Source organism: Lycium ferocissimum, chromosome 7, assembly GCF_029784015.1.
Source record: "Lycium ferocissimum isolate CSIRO_LF1 chromosome 7, AGI_CSIRO_Lferr_CH_V1, whole genome shotgun sequence".
In the NCBI taxonomy this organism is placed as follows: Eukaryota; Viridiplantae; Streptophyta; class Magnoliopsida; order Solanales; family Solanaceae; genus Lycium; species Lycium ferocissimum.
In genome coordinates, this window is record NC_081348.1 from 762,546 (window position 1) to 782,070 (window position 19,525).

Consider the following 19,525-nt stretch of genomic DNA (forward strand, 5'->3'; position numbering starts at 1 on the left):
CAACACTTAGAAAAAAAAAAAAAAGTTGAAGAACAAACAAGAGAGGCTCTCGGCCAAGCCTCCAAAAAAATCAACTTTCATTTCAAGCCTTCCCAAAATTATTTTGTTGATGCAAACCCACTATTTTGAGGTCCCTAAGTAGCGTGGAAGTGTCGTTGGAGCGATCAACCCGCTAGTTTTCATTTGCAAACCCTAGCCTATTGTGGAGTTGAAGAAGAAAGGTAAGATTTGATTATGTTTTATGTGTTATAAAGGTTGTATGCATGTTGTAGTATGTTAAAATGGATGAATATCATGAAATATAGTATGTTGGAATTTTGGTGTGTGTGTGTGTGTCTAGCCGTGTGAAGTGTGTGTGTGTGTGTGTGGTATTGAAGCAATGAATTAAAGTCTTGTTAGTATGTTGATGATCATTGTAGGGTGAAGAAATGAATGAGAATCATCCATATATATATGTTGTGTGTTGGCCGAAAATGGGTCATATTATATGACAAGGAATGAATTAATATCGCTTAATGTTTTAGTCGTCGTCGTTATGAATTCTATGTTGGAAATGAATGTTTAATGACTCAAATTGATGTTGTAATTGTTGCGGACTGATTTGGAGGTTATTGTACATTTAATGTAATTTGTATATTGATGAGAATAGCATTGTTAGAATGTGAATTGTGGATGCAAATCATGATTTGAAAATGAGGAATGTGTTAAAGTGAGGTTCTCGGGTTTGGGGGCTGATTTCGGGTGGATTGGAGAAATTTTTGGATTGTTGGAAATGTTGTATGAATTGCTTGGAATGTCTTTAAATATTGTTGGTATGGGTTCGGGTTAGTATTTGAATGTATAAGCGTCGATGTTGGCTTGAAGGTAAGCCGTTGAATTGAATTTATGAATGTTGTTGAATGATGGAAAAGAGAGTTATTATTGTTATATTGCCTTCGGATTGGTTTTTGATGTTGCTAGGTTGGTTGTTGTTGTTGTTGTTGATTGATTTGGCCGAGTTAAATTCTCGGGGTGGCCTATTTACGGGGGAAATCTTTGCCCAATTTTGTAGAATTAAGGGCTAAATTGGAATTAAATGCCCAAAATGTCTCTAGCTAATGTTTGGCATATTATGGCTTGTTTATAGATCTTGGGCAGCCCGAGACGTAGGTTGGAATTATCTTGAGTTTGGATTATATTGGAGAGAGTTTGAGGTATGTAAAGCTCAACCTTCCTTCTTTGGCATGCCTTAGTTAAAATAGGCTATGACACGAACCTCGAGGAAACTCTATTCTCGCAATCCGAGCATGTCTATGATACGCATTTGTTTCTTGATATTCATATGTTGATGTTATGAAATATTGATCCTATGTCCTTGGAATTATTGATTTGTAAAGGTTGCATGAAAGTTTGGTTTTTAAAGAGTTTATTCTTTAACGATTCAAAAACTACGAACGCCCATAACTTTCACAGAAAAGCTCGGATTGCCTTGAGATTTTCGTAGAAGGTTGTATGATGTTAGATGAGTATGTTTTCCATAGGCGGGCCCAGCTCGGGTCTACACTCGTCCGTGGGTCCCGCGACGTTCCTTTATGTAATTTCGACAACTTTTGAAAGAAAATGTTGTAATTATTATTCCGATTTCAAATATGACTATCTTATTTATATTTTGGATTTATGACAAGGATTTTATGCATATGATTCCTCACGACTCCGTTCGTGCATTCTGTTATATCTTTCGCCGAGTCCCGGGCCGGTTCTGTTGTCGTGCGCATTATGATATACTCCGGTGTTATGCTGTGTTTATGGTTCACCGAGCTCCTCGCTCGAGGCCGGGTTCCGCTATATTTGGTGTTATCTTTGTGTATGGCGTTATCTTTGTGTTTGATATGTGACGGGGATACGGAGATTTGAAACTTTCTGGCGTTATGCTGTGTTATGGCGCCATTGACAGGCGGGCGACCATATTTTCTGTACCCTATGCATGATTTATATTTTGAAAATAACATTTTGATATTTTGGAAATGCATTTGCTTTCTGTACCTCTATTTCGATTACGACTCAGATTTGTATATCACATTTTCTGCTTTGCATACTCAGTACATATTTCGTACTGACCCCTCTTCTTCGGGGGCTGCGTTTCATGCGTTTCATGCCCGTTGGTGATCCGGACGACACCCTCTTTACGGTTGTTTGGAGTGCTGATTCCCATATTTTGGTATATATATACGTTCTTGCATTTGTATATATATTTGTTGGAGTGCTCCCCTTCGTTTGGGTCCGTGGATATGTATGTGGGTTATATTTTGGTATATATTCGTTCGTTGCATTTGTATATATTTGTTCGGCGGGTTTGATACGGCGTTTGATATTTATGTCTATATAAAGCCATCTGTTTGCGAATCGGATTTGGGGCCAATTCGGGTACTAGTCACGCCCACGGGGTTGGGTCGTGACAGAATGTAGTGACTAATGATTCCGTTTGTTACGCAAAAAATCAATGATAATCAACAAGGGGTGAGGAATACTAATAACTTTGTTGCATTGAGTAACATCGATGGAGATGGTGAACAGTCTGTACAAATCATACAAGCATAGGATAAAGGAAATGAGACCATTAAACCATGGGTAGAATCATCATTTGGTAAGCAATTGGAGATTACTGGTGATGCACAAAAGAAGGGCGAGAGTACAAGTCAGAAAAGTAGCAAAAAGAATAATGATGAGGAAAGTAGTCTCAGTAGATCAGAACATACCAAGGAGAAAAGTGAGGAACAAAGTTACAACAGCAGCACCCAAAGAGAAAAGCATGACCAACAACAACAAAGCAAGGAGAAGCAAGAGGAACATGATGGAAAATCAAACAAGCAGCAGCAACAAACTGAAGAGGAGCAGGAAAACAATATGTCAATTCATAATAACGAACATGAGGTAGCCAAATCTCGTTGATGCGTAGGTGGGGTGGGGGGGGGGGGGGGAAGAACATGTAATTCATGATGTAGACCTAAATAAGGTGCCAGATAAACCACCCGATGAGTTAACTGACTTGACAGTAAGAGGAGAGGATGTTGAAATTAAAAGCATAGTTGGAGATACTCAATCTTCTTCAAAAGGAGACAAAGGAGCAGAATGGGAGATTCAGAGTACAGGAGAACATCAAACCACAAATGCAATGGAAGGAAGTGGTGACAATATGAAGGACAAGGGAGGAGACAAACCAAAGTATAAAATAGGTGACACACAGAAAGACCATAACAAATTAACAGCCAAAAATTTTGAACCAGGAGGACAAACTGTAGTGGAAAGTTGCAAAGAAATTGACATTGGTGATGATAATGAGATGGATGATCAGGATACCTCACAACTCATGCAACAGGCTTTGATCAAAGGACGTGTTTCACCAAGACACCTTACAAAAACCAAAAAGGAGGCCAACAAGAAACAAACCAGGGAGAAAGGTGTACCCCCAACACTTGTCAAGGCGTACAGACAAGGAAAACTGCTTCTAAATCAAAAGTTTCCCAATGAATAGTGCACTCATATGGAATATCAGATCTGTTAACACTCAACAGGCTTTTGAAAGAGTGGTGATGTTAAACAGACAGAAGAATTTCAATTTTATAGTATTAATAGAGCCTTTCCAGCATCAAAGACACATAGAGATGTATAAATTGTGGGTAGGCATGGACAGAGCTTGGCATAACATTAATAGGAAAATATGGGTCTTTGTTAATGAAGGCTATCAGGTGGAGGTTCAGTTGGATACAGAACAATTATTATCAATCAAAATAACAAAGTTAGACGGAGGGCAAGATTTTATCATTACCTTGATATATGCTAGCACTGATAGATCTACAAGGGTGGATTTATGGAATGATCTATACCATATATCTACAAGCATTAATTCTCCATGGCTTGTAGGAGGAGATTTCAATGTGATAGTGGATGAAATTGAGAAATATGGGGGATTAGAAGTGCCTTTTGTGGAAGTAGAAGATTTCAATCAATGTATCAACATTTGTCAACTTACAGATATGGGTTTCAAAGGCAGCATATATACATGGTGGAATGGAAGATCGGATGAACAATGCATTTTCAAAAGACTGGATAGGTGTTTGGCTAATCAAGAACTACAAGAAACATACCCTAATTTTGGGGTGGAACATCTTATCAAACAGGGGTCTGATCATTCGCCTTTGTTGATCACTTGTTTAGGACAGCAGGGTAATTAAAAAATCCTTCAGGTTCTTAAATTTTTGGATTGAACGTCCTTCTTTCTAGGAAGTTGTGAGAACTAATTGGATAGGGCATCATGGATCAGATCCTTTTTATATTTTCCGTAGTAAGTTGAAAAATCTGAGCAAAGTATTGTCTAAATGGAGTAGAGATACTTATGGGGATATCTTTAGGCAGATAGAGACTTTGGAAGAGGTGGTCAAGATTCATGAACGGGAATTTGAAGAAAATCCTACAGGAGCTAATAGAGAAATGCAGAAAGTACAAGCTGAACTGATTAAATTCTATGCTATAGAGGAGAAATTTTGGAAGCAGAAGTCTGGCATGCAGTGGTTTATGGATGGAGATAGGAATACCAAATTCTTTCATGCTCATGTGAAGGGAAAGAGGAAGAAAATTCAAATAACTAGAATTCAAAATCAGAATGGAGTGTGGCTGGAAAGAGAAGAGGAAATTGTAGAGGAAGCTATCACCTTCTTTCAAAATCAATTCACTGCAGAACAAGAAGCAAATGAATTTGATATTTTGAAGCATATTCCTAAACTGATCTCTACTGAACAAAATAGTGAATTAAATGAGTTTCCTGATGAAGAAGAAATCAAAAATGTAGTGTTTGGACTGAATGCTAATAGTGCAGGAGGGCCAGATGGGTATACAGGGAAGTTCTTTCAAGCTGCATGGGAAATTATTGCTAAGGATGTGATCGCTATGGTACATTCTTTCTTTTGTGGCCATGAACTACCTAGGTACGTTACTTGCACTAATTTGGTGTTATTACCTAAGAAGAAGGAGGTGGTTACTTGCTCAGATCTAAGACCTATCAGTCTAAGTAATTTCATTAGCAAAGTTTTCTCCAGATTAGTACATGAGAGGCTTGGGAAGTTGCTACCACAGATTATGTCACCTCAACAAACAGGTTTTGTCAAAGGCAGAAGTATTGTGGAAAATATATTGTTGGTTCAAGAAATAGTATATGAAATCAGGATAAGGGGCAAGCCAGCCAATACAATTATTAAACTAGATATGGCAAAGGCTTATGATAGGGTGTCTTGGCTTTTTTTGACAAAAGCGCTCAGGAAGATGGGGTTTGGAGAGATGTTAATTGATATGGTATATAGAATCATCTCAAATAATTGGTACTCTATTTTAATAAATGGACAGGCTCATGGTTTCTTTAAATCATCAAGGGGCTTAAAGCAAGGAGATCCTGTTTCTCCTACTTTATTTATCATTGCTGCAGAATGCATGACTAGGGCTCTAAATGCTTTACATCAAAAAGATGGATATATAGGCTATTGGATGCCAAAATGGAGTCCGTATATCAACCATCTTTCATATGCAGATGATACTATTATTTTTGCATCTGCACAGCTACATACACTAAAGTTGATAATGGACACTTTGGCAGAATATGAAAAGATTAGTGGGCAAAAAATCAACAAAGAGAAGAGTGCAGTATATCTTCATCAATCAGTAACTCAAACAATGGTAAACAGGGTTGTAGAGAGTACCAATATCCCCAGAAAAGAATTCCCATTTACTTACCTAGGGGTGTTAATTTATTATGGAAGGAGAAGGATATACATTTAAAGAGATTATTGACAAGATCAGAATAAGTTATGGACTGGAAAATTGCTTTCTATAGGAGGAAGAACTACTCTCATCTGTCATGTTCTTCAGAGTATGCCTATTAATTTATTATCTGCATTTGATCCACCATCAAGGGGCTTTGCATAGATTCATAGGATGTTGGCTAAATTCTTCTGGAGTAACTCTGTAGGAAATTCAAGCAAACATTGGGCTTCTTGGACTACTCTATGTCACCCTAAAGAGGAAGGAGGAATGGGGTTCAGATGCTTACAGGATATGTCTAAAGCATTATTTGCTAAACTTTGGTGGAATTTTAGAACAAAGCAATCTTTGTGGAGGACCTACATGGGCAACAAATATTTGAAGAAAAAGAATGTTGTAACAGCACAATGGAAGGGGGGAACTTATGTATGGAAAAAGATGTTGCAATGTAGAGATGATATTGAACAGGAACGTTGGTGGCAATTGAAACAAGGGAATTCATACTTCTGGCTAGACAACTGGACTGGAATGGGGGCTTTGTATAATACTGTATCACCTAATTATCAGTGTGATTATACTGTGGTATTAGTTAATGAAGTTCAAGAGGAGGGAAGATGGAAGGAAGAACTGATTAGGGAGTTATTGCCTGAAAACCTGGCCAGCCACATTATTCAACAAGTTAAGCCACCTACTGGGGAAGATACACTAGACAGAGCGTATTGGAAACTTGACACTAGGGGTATTTTACCTGAGGAACTGGCAAACCACATTCTTCATAATGTAAAGCCACCTACAGGCAGAGAAAGGAGCCTAGTAAGCTCTATGAATATATGTGGACTAAGGGGCTACCTGTTAAAATCATTTTTTTTTGTATATAGGCTTTGGCAAACCAAATTACCATTGGATGATACTTTGAAGAAATGGGGTTTTCAATTTGCCTCAAGATGCAATTGCTGTCAAACAGCTCAAGAAGTGACCATTGCACATGTATTCCTAAATTCTAGTGTGGCACAAACTATCTGGAAGCATTTTGTGAACCTGTTGGAATTAACATAGCTAGTCTTCAGTTAACACAGTTAATATCAACATGGTGGGAGGCACCAGTAAATAACCGTATTAAGAAAATCTATTAGGTAGTACCAGCAGTGATAGTGTGGGAGATATGGAAAAGAAGAAATACTATACTACATGGGGGGAAAATGTCCATCCATAAATTAAAGTACCAGATCATGCATACTTTAATATTATTCATGAAGGCCAGAAGAAAGAACTTCAAATATGCCCCATATAATTGGTTGGATCTAATTAGGGCACTACATACTTATTACCCAGCTTTAAAAGTCACTCAAGTTTATTGGAAACCCCCAGATACAGGTTGGATAAAATGCAACACCGATGGAGCCTCTAGAGGGAACCCAGGTAGAAGTTCTTGGAGTTTTTGTTTAAGGGATGCTAGAGGGGATCTGATTTATGCACAAGCTCAAGAAATGAGAGAGGGCAGTTTCTCTAATACTCAAGTAGAAGTAGAGGCTATATTGCAACCACTGAAATATATGGATAGAAAGCAAATACCTCAAATTATAGTAGAAACTGATTCAATGCTAATGAAAAATGTAATGGAGAAAAGGTGGCATAGTCCATGGCAAATCATCAGTACAATGGAGGAAATATGGAGGATTATAAGAGAGAGAATAGTGGTGATAAATCATGTATTCCGGGAAGGGAATAAGCTTGCAGATTTTTGGGCAAACTTGGCTTTGGACAAGGGGGACTATATGGCTAACAATTTCCTGGAAATGGATACGTGGGGAAGGAAATTGATAAACAGTGACAAGAACAATTCACCATAACTAAGGATTAGAAGTTGTAAGAGATGAAGAAGGCAAAAGAGAATGATTGGAAGATGAAACGAAAAGCTAAGGAGTGGAAAATGAGGCATTTCAAAGATCAATTTTCTCAAATTCCATGGAATAAGAGAAGATTGATTTGTTTTTATTCTAACATCCTTTTCTATTTTGCAGGTCTTATTTTCATGGGGTATTTACTATTGAATGGCAAATATGTGGTATTAGCATCCTTGGATGCTCATTCTGTTGGCCAGGAAAATAGTGAACTACACCTCATGGAAAACACAGGAAAGCTAATAGATTATGAGCATATTGGAAAGCATTCCATAGAAGCATGTACAAAATCGAATTTGCTAAGCAAAAACGAAACGCAACTAGAGCAGGTACACAAGATGGAGAAAACAACAAGGATAATGACTCAACGATCACATACAATAAATGACACAGCATCAAATCACAACAACAACACCAAATCAGAGGGGAAAGAAGAACAAGAGAGGCGACAAAATTGGGGAAAACACAATAAATCACATACAAAGCTCAAACCAGCTGGAAATACCCAAATCGGCAACCAAAAAGATAGATTTACATCATCAATCATACAAACAAACAAGAGGAAGATGAATCGACAACAGATCTACCGGAGATACAAAAGTCGAAGAGTGAGGATGAAGATTGCAAGCAACAAACCTGAGCTTCAGTGGAATCAACACCATCCTCCAACCAAGGAGAGTGCAGATGCTCGGAATCAAGCACCATCGGAAAAAGGACAATGGAGAGCCATGGTCACAAGGAAGACACACTTTATCTGGCATTTCACTTTGTTTGGTCTTCAGTGGAACTCTACTTTCCCTTTTCGTTATTTTTAAGTTGTAAGGACTACTGGTGTGGTTTTTTTAATAAATAAAATAAGCCCTAGGCTACCAGCCTAGTGGCCTTTAATTTTTTTTTTTTAAAATGACTTTTGGCCTGTAAGTACTTGACTTATAAACACTGTAGCTAAATGAATTTAAGCTACCAAAAACCAATTATTGCAGGTAACAAGCTTGTAATTTTGGACCTTTTCCGTAGCTGTTTGTCATATAACGAGATTTTACGAGTCGAGTATTGATCGGATTGGAGGGTAATTGTTAAAATGGGTTGAGTTAATATTTTTTGCCTAAAATATCAAGTGCCTATCTCATCATTAAAAGGTTATTGAATATATTACTTTTAGGCTTGAGTCACCTTTTGAGCGAAGTAACAAAAGATAAGTAACCTTTTTAATACAAACGAAAGTTAAGTAATCTTTTAAGTGAAATAACTGTTATAAAATAAAAATGGTGTAATAAAATAAAGTAGCAAAACCGAGAGAGAGAGAGAGAGAGAGAGAGAGCATAAGAAGCAAGTGTAATAGTACTGCTTTTCTTTCTATTCTCAATTGTGTATATATTCTCCATCTTATACAAATGAGTTACTATATATAGGAGGAAATGGTACTTGGTGGCCAAGTAACAAACTTGGTCACCAAGCTAATGATATAAACTTGGCTATCAAGTTTACGTTGCCTCCAAGTAAATGGACAAACAAAATATAATATTTACAACACTCCCCCTTGGATGTCCATTTATAGATGATGTTCTAGTGAAGAAAAATATACAAGTTATTCCTAATACGCATTGCTTGCTGCCTCATTAAAAACCTTACCAGGAAAACCCAGTGGGACAAAACCTTGGTTAAGGAAAAAAGAGTGCAGCGCGTATCCTACTCCCTCTGATAAGAGCATCATTTTGTATCTTGGTGAGGGCATATTTCAATCATGCGGATCAATTTCTTGAATATTAATGTTGGCAACCCCTTAGTAAATAAATCCGCCAAATTATCACTTTGACCAAATTTGTTGAGCAACAATTTCACCATTCTGTTGAAGATCATGTGTGAAAAAGAATTTTGGTGAAATGTGTCTGTTCTGTCTCCATTAGCCTTAGCTTTCAATATTGCTGGAATCTTTATCTTCAAGGAGAGACCACAGTTCCTTCCTGTGTTGAGTTATTGATATCAACCATATGCATTCTTGGCTTGCATTAGAGTCATTAGTATCTTTGAGTGACTTGCCCAAGTAACAATTATTAATTGCCTTGTAGAATAGCATAATATGGAAGCCACCCACATGCAAATGAGTAATTATCTGAGATCGTACAACTTCATGCAGAACATATAAATATCCTGCATTTGTATAGACAACAAGACCTTGACAACATTTGTTAGAATAAACAAAATTCATATCAATATTTGATTTCCTTCACATATAAATGTGTAGGAGTTATATTTTGCCTGCACATTAATAGAATATGTTATCCATAATCATAGTATTAGCAAGATATATAAGTGCACCTATTGCACTAAAGAATATTTCATCATTTTCATGAGGTCTAAATGGATCTTTATTTATACAAGTGAGTTCACAACCATTGGGGTATTCAATGGAATCACCTTTTCTATGTGTAACTTGACTGATAGACAAATATTCTATTTGTCAAATGATTGATTTGTAGGCCAAAAAGAAATTGTCTTTTCAAAGTCATTCATCGTAAATCCTTCAGTAGAAAGTCTACTGCTTTTGGAAACTCTTAAGGATTCCAATAATATCCCAGTCATACACAACTTTAGATCCACACCTCTTTATAGAAACACAAGACAATTATACCATATGCGTGCTGATTTATTTTTCAATCCTTATAAGGACTTACAAAACTTTATTGAACGAGTTTCCTGAGAACTATTTTATGCTTCATGCACTTTGAATCCTTTAGGAATTTTCATAAAGATTTTGTTGTCTAGCTAGCAATATTAATAATGACAACAATTCGTTATATGCATATCGAGTTTTCATGTATTGTTAGACTAATAAGATCTTTGAAAGTGATTGCATCCACCACAGGAGAATATGTCTCCATATAATCAATGCTAGGCCTTTGCGAAAAGAAAACCTTAATGCTATAAGTCGTGATTTATATCTAACGACTTTATTTTCTTAGTCTCATTTTAAAGATATATAATGTACCTTTAACCGGCTTTCCACTTTCGTGTGTTTGGACTACAAGTCCACAAGCTTCACATTTTTATTTTTATTTTTATGTGAAGTCACTAATACTCGATTGCACCTTTGATTTTGGCCAATCATTTCTTCATCTGTATCATGACAGATTTAAAATTCAAGAATATCATCATAATATCAAGCGCTATATCATATATGTCATCGACGATCTTTTGGATCAGTTCCATAGACATAATTTATCGAGATCTCTTTATATTCATCAATTTCAGGTACCTGAACCTTTTTCAAGGTTTGATGAAATGTTCTGTCTTGGGGCTCTTCTAGAGCACTTGCCTTCTTATTATGACCATCATAATAATTTGCTCCTCTCCTTTCAAGGATTTTTATCTTTGGAACCAATCGGTCTACCACGCTTCAGGCGTGCCGTAGAATCTGTCCTTCAGGGACTTTAATTCTAAATGGAGCATTTGTAGCTGGCATATATTATTCTTTTGGGTCAGTTAAATGCGTCTGACATTTGACTGGAGTTATCCTTTTGAATGAGGATTATGCTAATGATAATTTATTCCACATAATATATTTTCCAACTACTTATCATTTCTCCTCCTGATGCTAGTAAGACTAACATATATCCCCAACCTTCTTTGGGGATCCATCTTTGTGCGTTGTGGTGGTGCAATTGAATTTATTACCGCACATTCAAATGTTTCTAGATGGATATTATTTGGTTCTTGACCCTGAACCAATCGTGATGGGGTACTTATTATTACTTGTTTGGCTTGATGCATACAAGCGCTGCTACATGCTAAATAGCATATCCCATACCAAATTGGGAGTTTTATTCTCATACTCAATGGTTCAGCTATCATTGGAGGCATACAATTTCTACTAAACCAACTATGGATATTGTCACGCCCCGAACCATGGCCTGGGCGAAACACGGCACTCGGTGCCTTACTGCATGTGACCGAGCAAACCACATGGCTTGCTGAATCATCATGAGGCATAGCATGAGCGGAATATAACGTGAATGCATGATGAGCCTTTATAAAACGTAGTAAGTCATAATACTTAATAAAAATACCTGTTTAGACATGAGTGCGGAAATAACATGAATGAGCCAAAATGGCTATACGACTCCGAATGTCTGACATAACATAACTGACTTGTCTAGTCTATGAAACCTCTATCATGAGTAATAACAATAGTTCATAATTATATATATAATTTGACTTGAAAACATGCTTGTAACTTGCTACATAAAATCATAAAATTTCATATAAACATAATGAGAACACACGAGGAAGAATTCATGATTCATGGATTAAGCTAGGGTTCCTAATAACCGTAATGGAAGATTAGGAATACAATAACGAATATAGATGCAAAGTTCATGTATATAAATACATAAATACGGGCTACCAATATGTTGGGTTTAATGCCCTAGGATTTGAACTTCATGGATATCAAGAAACGGAGCATGGGGAAAACGTAGAGATTCCCACATGTGGATGGAAGTTCTACATACCTTAGTCGCTCCAAAACTTGAATTAAAGACTTGAGCTTTGAAGAGGATTTCCAAAATCTTGAATTCTTGAACCTTGAGATGGGTTTTCTTGAAAACCCTAGTTTTAGGAATGATGATTTCTTGTTTAGATTACAAGGATATGTATTAGAATTGACTTGGAATAATTAGAGTAGGCTTACCTTGGTGTTCTTGATGATGGAAGAGGGTAGGAGGTCGTTCTAGGGCTTGAAGGAATGAAAAATAATTATTTGAACTGATATGGACGAATATATACTGTTTTGAAAAATTGCAGTTTACGTCCAGCACACGATCTTGGCCTTATTTTGAAATCTCGTATTTTGAAATACGGTCCGTATTCGAAAGGACTGCACTGCGTCTCTTCAGTAAAATGGCCATAACTCTTTGCACAGATGTCCGTTTGACCCCCATAATATACCGTTGGAAAGGTATTTCAATGCTCTACAACTTTAATCAAGGAAGTTTTCCCAAATTCCAAATACGTTTTGAAATACGGGCCGTATTTTGAAATACCGTCCTTATTTAACAATGTAACATCTAAATGTAAAATTCCAGAATGCTCAGAAATCCTTGGTAACGGTTTACGACTTGAAATACGGGCCGTATACTGAAATACGGTCACTGTTCATGGGCGTAAACCACCATCTTACAACTGAAGAGGAAATTTCCAATTTTCACATTCTTTATCGGGCTTTCTAAGTCTAGGATCATGGTCGTCGCTTAGGTTAAAGGTACGGGGTGTTACAATATCTCCCCCTTGGGATCATTCGTCCTCGAATGATGGGTCATGGTTAAGAACATGGCTGGACATGGCTTGAATACATGAACATGAAAGAAACATGCCGTAAAACATAAGAGCTTGACATGGTTACGTAGGAACATGGTCATGGATCATCAGAACTGAATACGTGATTACATGGAAACATGTAAATGGGGAACATGAAACTGAGTACCGCCTACATGAATGAGAATCATGAAACATTTGTCCTCGATTTATGACTAGTGGTTAAGAATCGCTACTAACTCTGGAATCTACAAAATTTATGGCAGGACTTCCTTCATAATTCGGACCGTCACGACATTTCTCAAATGCCTGACAACTAACTAAAGTACCAACACACAACTTACATAGCATCTTAATACGCATGATGTGACATAACGTGATTACTGAATCTTGAATGTATCTAACATAAATACTGAGCTGGCTTGAACACACGGATATTGGCTGAATGATTACATGATTACTATACATGGGGTTTGGAAAAAAAAAATACGTAGGCACGAATGACATGAGTACTGGAAATAGGCACGAACATGACATGATTACCTGGGCGTGAGATGCATGACGTGGGACATAAATACACGAAGACTGGATAACATGAATACATGAGTGCTAAAATGTCATGAGATACGAATACGGGTGAAAATGGATATCGTAACATGGGATCTGAATGTCGAAAACATGATTGTTACAACATGAGGGTTGAATACTAAGCGCGGGTAGGATTTGGATACTTAGAGACTTAATCACAGACGTTCGTATGTCACCATGGTAATATGAGATAGGAGTATGACTTAGGCTTTGAATGTAAGCGCAACTCGATGTGAATGCGAAAGACTTGAGTCGTATAACAAGAATATGATCCTAACATAGGTGTTCATAAATCTCTAGCATAGGCATGACATGAATATGTCGAATCTGAGTAGAATAATCCCGAGATAAGTACCATAGGGTACATGAAAAGATATCTATTTGAATATAGAAATGCACCTTACTTCTGATTATCTTGCTAGCTGTTAATCATGATTATGAATACCTTAGCTCATCTTGCTCATTCTCGTGAGCGAATTATAGAGGACTGAGAGAAAATGAATTATTGGTACTATTCATATAAGATACTTTGCTTTAGAGAACAGACATGACATGGTGCATTGTACATGGAGGACGTAACGTGGAACATGCGTGCATGGGAACGTGATTCATATGGCATGAAACGTGAATAGCATGACATGGGGCATGGGACCATGAAAAATATGGCGTTTATATGAGTACCTACATACCATGGCGTATGGACTTGAGTTCATGAGTATTGAACTATTAATAAGACATAAGCGTGATTTGCGTGGAGTACAATTGTGGGCTCACTCTTGGGTACTCATAGACGTATACGGGGATGGATAAGATATCACTTTTGGAACTTAGCTATACTTACAGAATAGGACATGGTTCAACATAGTTTACTCTTATTACTGTAAGTCGACACCCTCATTATAAAATAAGACTCATGAAGGCAAGGATCATAGGCATAAATGCTTCGTTCGTCAAGCACCTAAGGCATAAGTAGAAAGTCATCTTGAACTTAAACAGGGCATAAGTACTTCGGAAAATAAAATGGCATCCTTTGTGCCAAGCTACGAGTCGCTTTTAAAACAAGTAACCAGAGGAACATAAGCATGAGTTACGTAGAATCGTGGATAGGACATCCATCTTGACTTACTCTTATCATTACCTACCAACCCCACTGTTATGCTATTTCTATATGTGGATGCTTAAAGAAGTCGGTCGTGGGCACGAGTACGTGAGAACGTAGGTAGCATATCTTTGGAGTTGAAATAAATCATTTACCTAAGGCATTTTTCCTTGTTCAAGGACCGGTGGGCATTCCATAGGATTCTTAGTCTTTAAACTATTGTGTTACCTTCTCCTCAATCATTATCAAAATCAACATCATATTCGGAAAGCACTTAGAAGCTAGAACGTGGTCATGGGTATAAAAGCACGATAGATACGTGAGACATGAATGCGGTCTTTAACCTTGGTCACGAGTACAACCTCGATCGAGAAACATGAAAGAACATTCCCTCGCATAGCTTACTATCGTATGAAGACTTAATTCTTGTATCTTAAACATGGAGTGTAAAGCTTTAACAAGGGCATAAGATAGGTATGCTATGCATGTGTAGAGTACGTTTGGGCATTGGTACTACATAGTGCATGAATTATTCTAAAATTGGAAACGTTACACTCTTAAACCTTTTATTCGCCCTAAAACTTGATCTCAGCGACATGACAAAAGACGAATTCCACACACTTTATCTTAGCTACATGAAACTGTGATCCTTTGACATAATCTCCCTAACACCTATCAACTTACAAAACACATAGTTTATATTGGCACCTTATCGCACGATCTCCCCCTTTGTTCAAAAGCTGACGTTTAAAGCTTGTGGATCCCTTGAGTTAGCGATAAGTGGTCATCTAGTGGTTCTGCTAATTTCCTCTAAAATACTGAAGACTCATTTTTTCTCTTTACTTAAAGCAAGTCTTACTTCGGGAAAATCGTATTACTTAAATGAACGGGTTTCTAATGTACAATCGGCATACTAGCTTTGTGGGTCTTGGGAAAACTTTTTTTCTCGATAATTCTTAAAGGCTCTTCTTCCGTAGCTTGATCTCTTCGCTAGATGGTTTTTTCTTTCACCCATGTCTACACCTTGAATTTAACTTAAACCCTCGGGTTCTAACGCGCCTTCGGTGTATTGACGATTTACCTTAGTAGTGCTAACTTGACTAAGTAACTCAAATCGTACTTCTACTAACTGCCGAAATTTCTAATTCACCGTGTCTATTCAAACTTACTCACTATGCTTCTGTTAAACACTTGCTAGCATCATATTCTCTAATTCTTCTCTGAGTACTAAAGTGAAGCATAAGGTTATTTCTAACTTTTCCTCCTTATCTGACTCTATTCTGGGGTTGTATACTATCCTTCTGAACTATAGACATGGATCACACTTAAGGAAATTTCATCTGTCTCAAATTCTCAAATGAGAAATTGAAACAACCAATCCCAAACTCCCTATACAAGTTCAAAATTATATTACACTATACATATCGGGGATAAATACTTAATCACATAACCTAGGAGGGAATTGTCATATCTTTTATCTCATAGTAATAGTTGCTTCTTGTAGTAACTCACTAACATCATACTCTCTGGTCTCTAAATAAGCTTAAATAAATTAAAACTAACCCCACAAAAAAAAAAATTCAATATCGTCTGCTCATGGTTTTCTTATCGCATCAGTCCCTTCCTAGTCATGTACATAGATCTTATGGCAAATATATATATATATATATATATATATATATATATATATATATATATATATATATATATATATATATATATATATATCCAAAAAAAAAAGTTGAGACTTTCTAGTATTATAGGTGGTTGGCTCTTAGGCTATTTCCGCTCAAAACTACCGTGGACAATTTATGATTCTTGGCTACTAATTTCATAACATGTTACTCGTAGGGTCTTAAATCGAACTATCATCCTTATACCGTAGCTCCATGGTCGGATAATCCAAATAAACTTATTACGCAAGGTATATAACCTATGTGTACTTGCCATGCCAAAACTTGTTTTTAAAAAGGTATTATCACCTGATAAACACACCATGCACTATTTGGTAAGTCTTGGGACTCGAATTTTCCTTCTCACCGCTTACGCATTCGATACGTTTGGAATTCGATGGAAAGAGAATGTTACTTACTGCTCTAAGCTTCATGGCACGAGTTAGAATAATTCGATGCCTCCATCGGAAAGCACACACATTGATAACGACTAGCTTTACATCTTCCTCATCCATTGAGACTAGGCGTATTCGGTAAAATGGGAAACAACACATGAGTTCGAGTGATTTCTGAGAACACAACTCTATTGCACGATCTAGAGTTGAAAGAAGTGAGACAATCTTAAATGTCTTGGTGGGTCAGTTTATATGTGTGGCGCGCACACACATATAAAAGTGACCCCACCGGACACGGTTTCATAGACTCCCTAAGACACTTGAACCTAGGCTCGATACCAAGCTTTGTCACGCCCCGAACCATGGCACGGGCGAAACACGGCACTCGGTGCCTTCTTCGCATGTGACCGAGCGAACCACGTGGCTTGGTCGGAATCATCATGAGGCATAACATGAGCGGAATATAACGTGAATGCATGATGAGCCTTTATAAAACGTAGTAAGTCATAATACTTAATAAAAATACTTGTTTAGACATGAGTGCGGAAATAACATGAATGAGCCAAAATGGCTATACGACTCCGAATATCTGACATAACATAACTGACTTGTCTAGTCTATGAAACCTCTATCATGAGTAATAACAATAGTTCATAATTATATATATAATTTGACTTGAAAACATGCTTGTAACTTGCTACATAAAATCATAAAATTTCATATAAACATAATGAGAACACATGAGGAAGAATTCATGATTCATGGATTAAGCTAGGGTTCCTAATAACCGTAATGGAAGATTAGGAATACAATAACGAATATAGATGCAAAGTTCATGTATATAAATACATAAATACGGGCTACCAATATGTTGGGTTTAATGCCCTAGGATTTGAACTTCATGGATATCAAGAAACGGAGCATGGGGAAAAACGTAGAGATTCCCACATGTGGATGGAAGTTCTACATACCTTAGTCGCTCCAAAACTTGAATTAAAGACTTGAGCTTTGAAGAGGATTTCCAAAATCTTGAATTCTTGAACCTTGAGATAGGTTTTCTTGAAAACCCTAGTTTTAGGAATGATGATTTCTTGTTTAGATTACAAGGATATGTATTAGAATTGACTTGAAATAATTAGAGTAGGCTTACCTTGGTGTTCTTGATGATGGAAGAGGGTAGGGAGGTCGTTTAGGGCTTGAAGGAATGAAAAATAATTATTTGAACTGATATGGACGAATATATCTGTTTTGAAAATTGCGCTTACGTCCAAAGACAAGATCAAGCCGTATTTTGAAATACTAGCCGTATTTTGAAAGGCCAGTTGCGTCTCTTCAGTAAAATGGCCATAACTCTTTGCACAGATGTCCGTTTGACCCCATAATATACCGTTGGAAAGGTATTTCAATGCTCTACAACTTTAATCAAGGAAGTTTTCCCAAATTCCAAATACGTTTTGAAATACGGGCCGTATTTTGAAATACCGTCCGTATTTAACAATGTAACATCTAAATGTCAAATTCCAGAATGCTCAGAAATCCTTGGTAACGGTTTACGACTTGAAATACGGGCCGTATACTGAAATACGGTCACTGTTCATGGGCGTAAACCACCATCTTACAACTGAAGAGGAAATTTCCAATTTTCACATTCTTTATCGGGTTTTCTAAGTCTAGGATCATGGTCACAGCTTAGGTTAAAGGTACGGGGTGTTACAGATATAAACCAGCATTATTAACATAACTGTATTGTTTGGAACCATGCTCTTAATTTATCAATTTGAGCAAACTACCTTGCAAAAATCAAATGGCAAGTAGATACCAAATGCACATGTGACCAAATCATAGATGCATCTATTAAAATCATACTAGTATACGTACCCGCGCGATGCGCGGATAGTTTTTTTTTTTTAAAAGAGTGGAGAGCGATAATTGTAATAATCTTGACTTTAAATTCTGATCATCTAGAATAGTGTTAATAGATTACGAAATTATACTAACACAACATCATAATAACATGATATGAAAGAAGTTGAACCGCAAAAAAAAAATCTGAATTCATGCATCTTAAAAATCTTAGTGATGCCCACAATTCAATTTTCTAATTTGCCTAATGCCACCATTATCATGAGGTTTCTAAATCCACATGATTGAAGTCATTTGTGTTTCTAATATTCGAGATTTCAATGTTTAGTTTCAAGCATTTATCTCTATAAAATAGAAATAGAAAACTGTTTTACACCGGAAATATAAACAACGCCAAAAACATCTGGTTTTGTGACAAAATATAAATGCTAGAAATAAACTGGAATTTAACTAAATATCCTTCTTCAGAATCACTAACCACTTCGAGTATTTTATAATGCATCTGATCGTTAAGTTCTTGAATCTAATTTATCCATAGATCAACACCACCATATAGCTACCTAAATAATAATTCAAGCCCTCCACATCCTAACCAAATTTGAATAATAAAATCTGTTATTGAAGCAAATAACCTTATTAGTAAAAAAAATCAACTAATAAACAACATTCTCACTATTTATTCATGCAATGTCTATTTTACCTTTTATTATTTTTCAGCCCCACTTTGACACGGTAGTTAACTTATAATATTTCATTTCAATTTCTCCAACAAATAAATACTGCAATTATTCAAACAATTATTATGATGTTTTTATAGATACATGCAAGAAAAAGAAATAGTTTCCCTGTTTTTGTTACAACAATGATTACAACAAACAATTACAGGGTTTTAATATCAATAATTAC

At 36.6% G+C, this 19,525-nt stretch overlaps 1 protein-coding gene across 1 annotated transcript in view; it reads left to right on the plus strand.

Moving 5' to 3' along the window:
• The window catches only part of LOC132063064 (uncharacterized), a 29,326-nt gene extending 25,815 nt beyond the window's left edge, over positions 1–3,511 (plus strand). The window contains exons 3-4 of the mRNA XM_059455497.1: positions 2,578–2,910; positions 2,993–3,511. Coding sequence (XP_059311480.1) covers positions 2,578–2,910; positions 2,993–3,511 — 852 coding nt within the window. The remainder of the gene's footprint in view (positions 1–2,577; positions 2,911–2,992) is intronic.
• Positions 3,512–19,525: the final 16,014 nt, after the last annotated feature.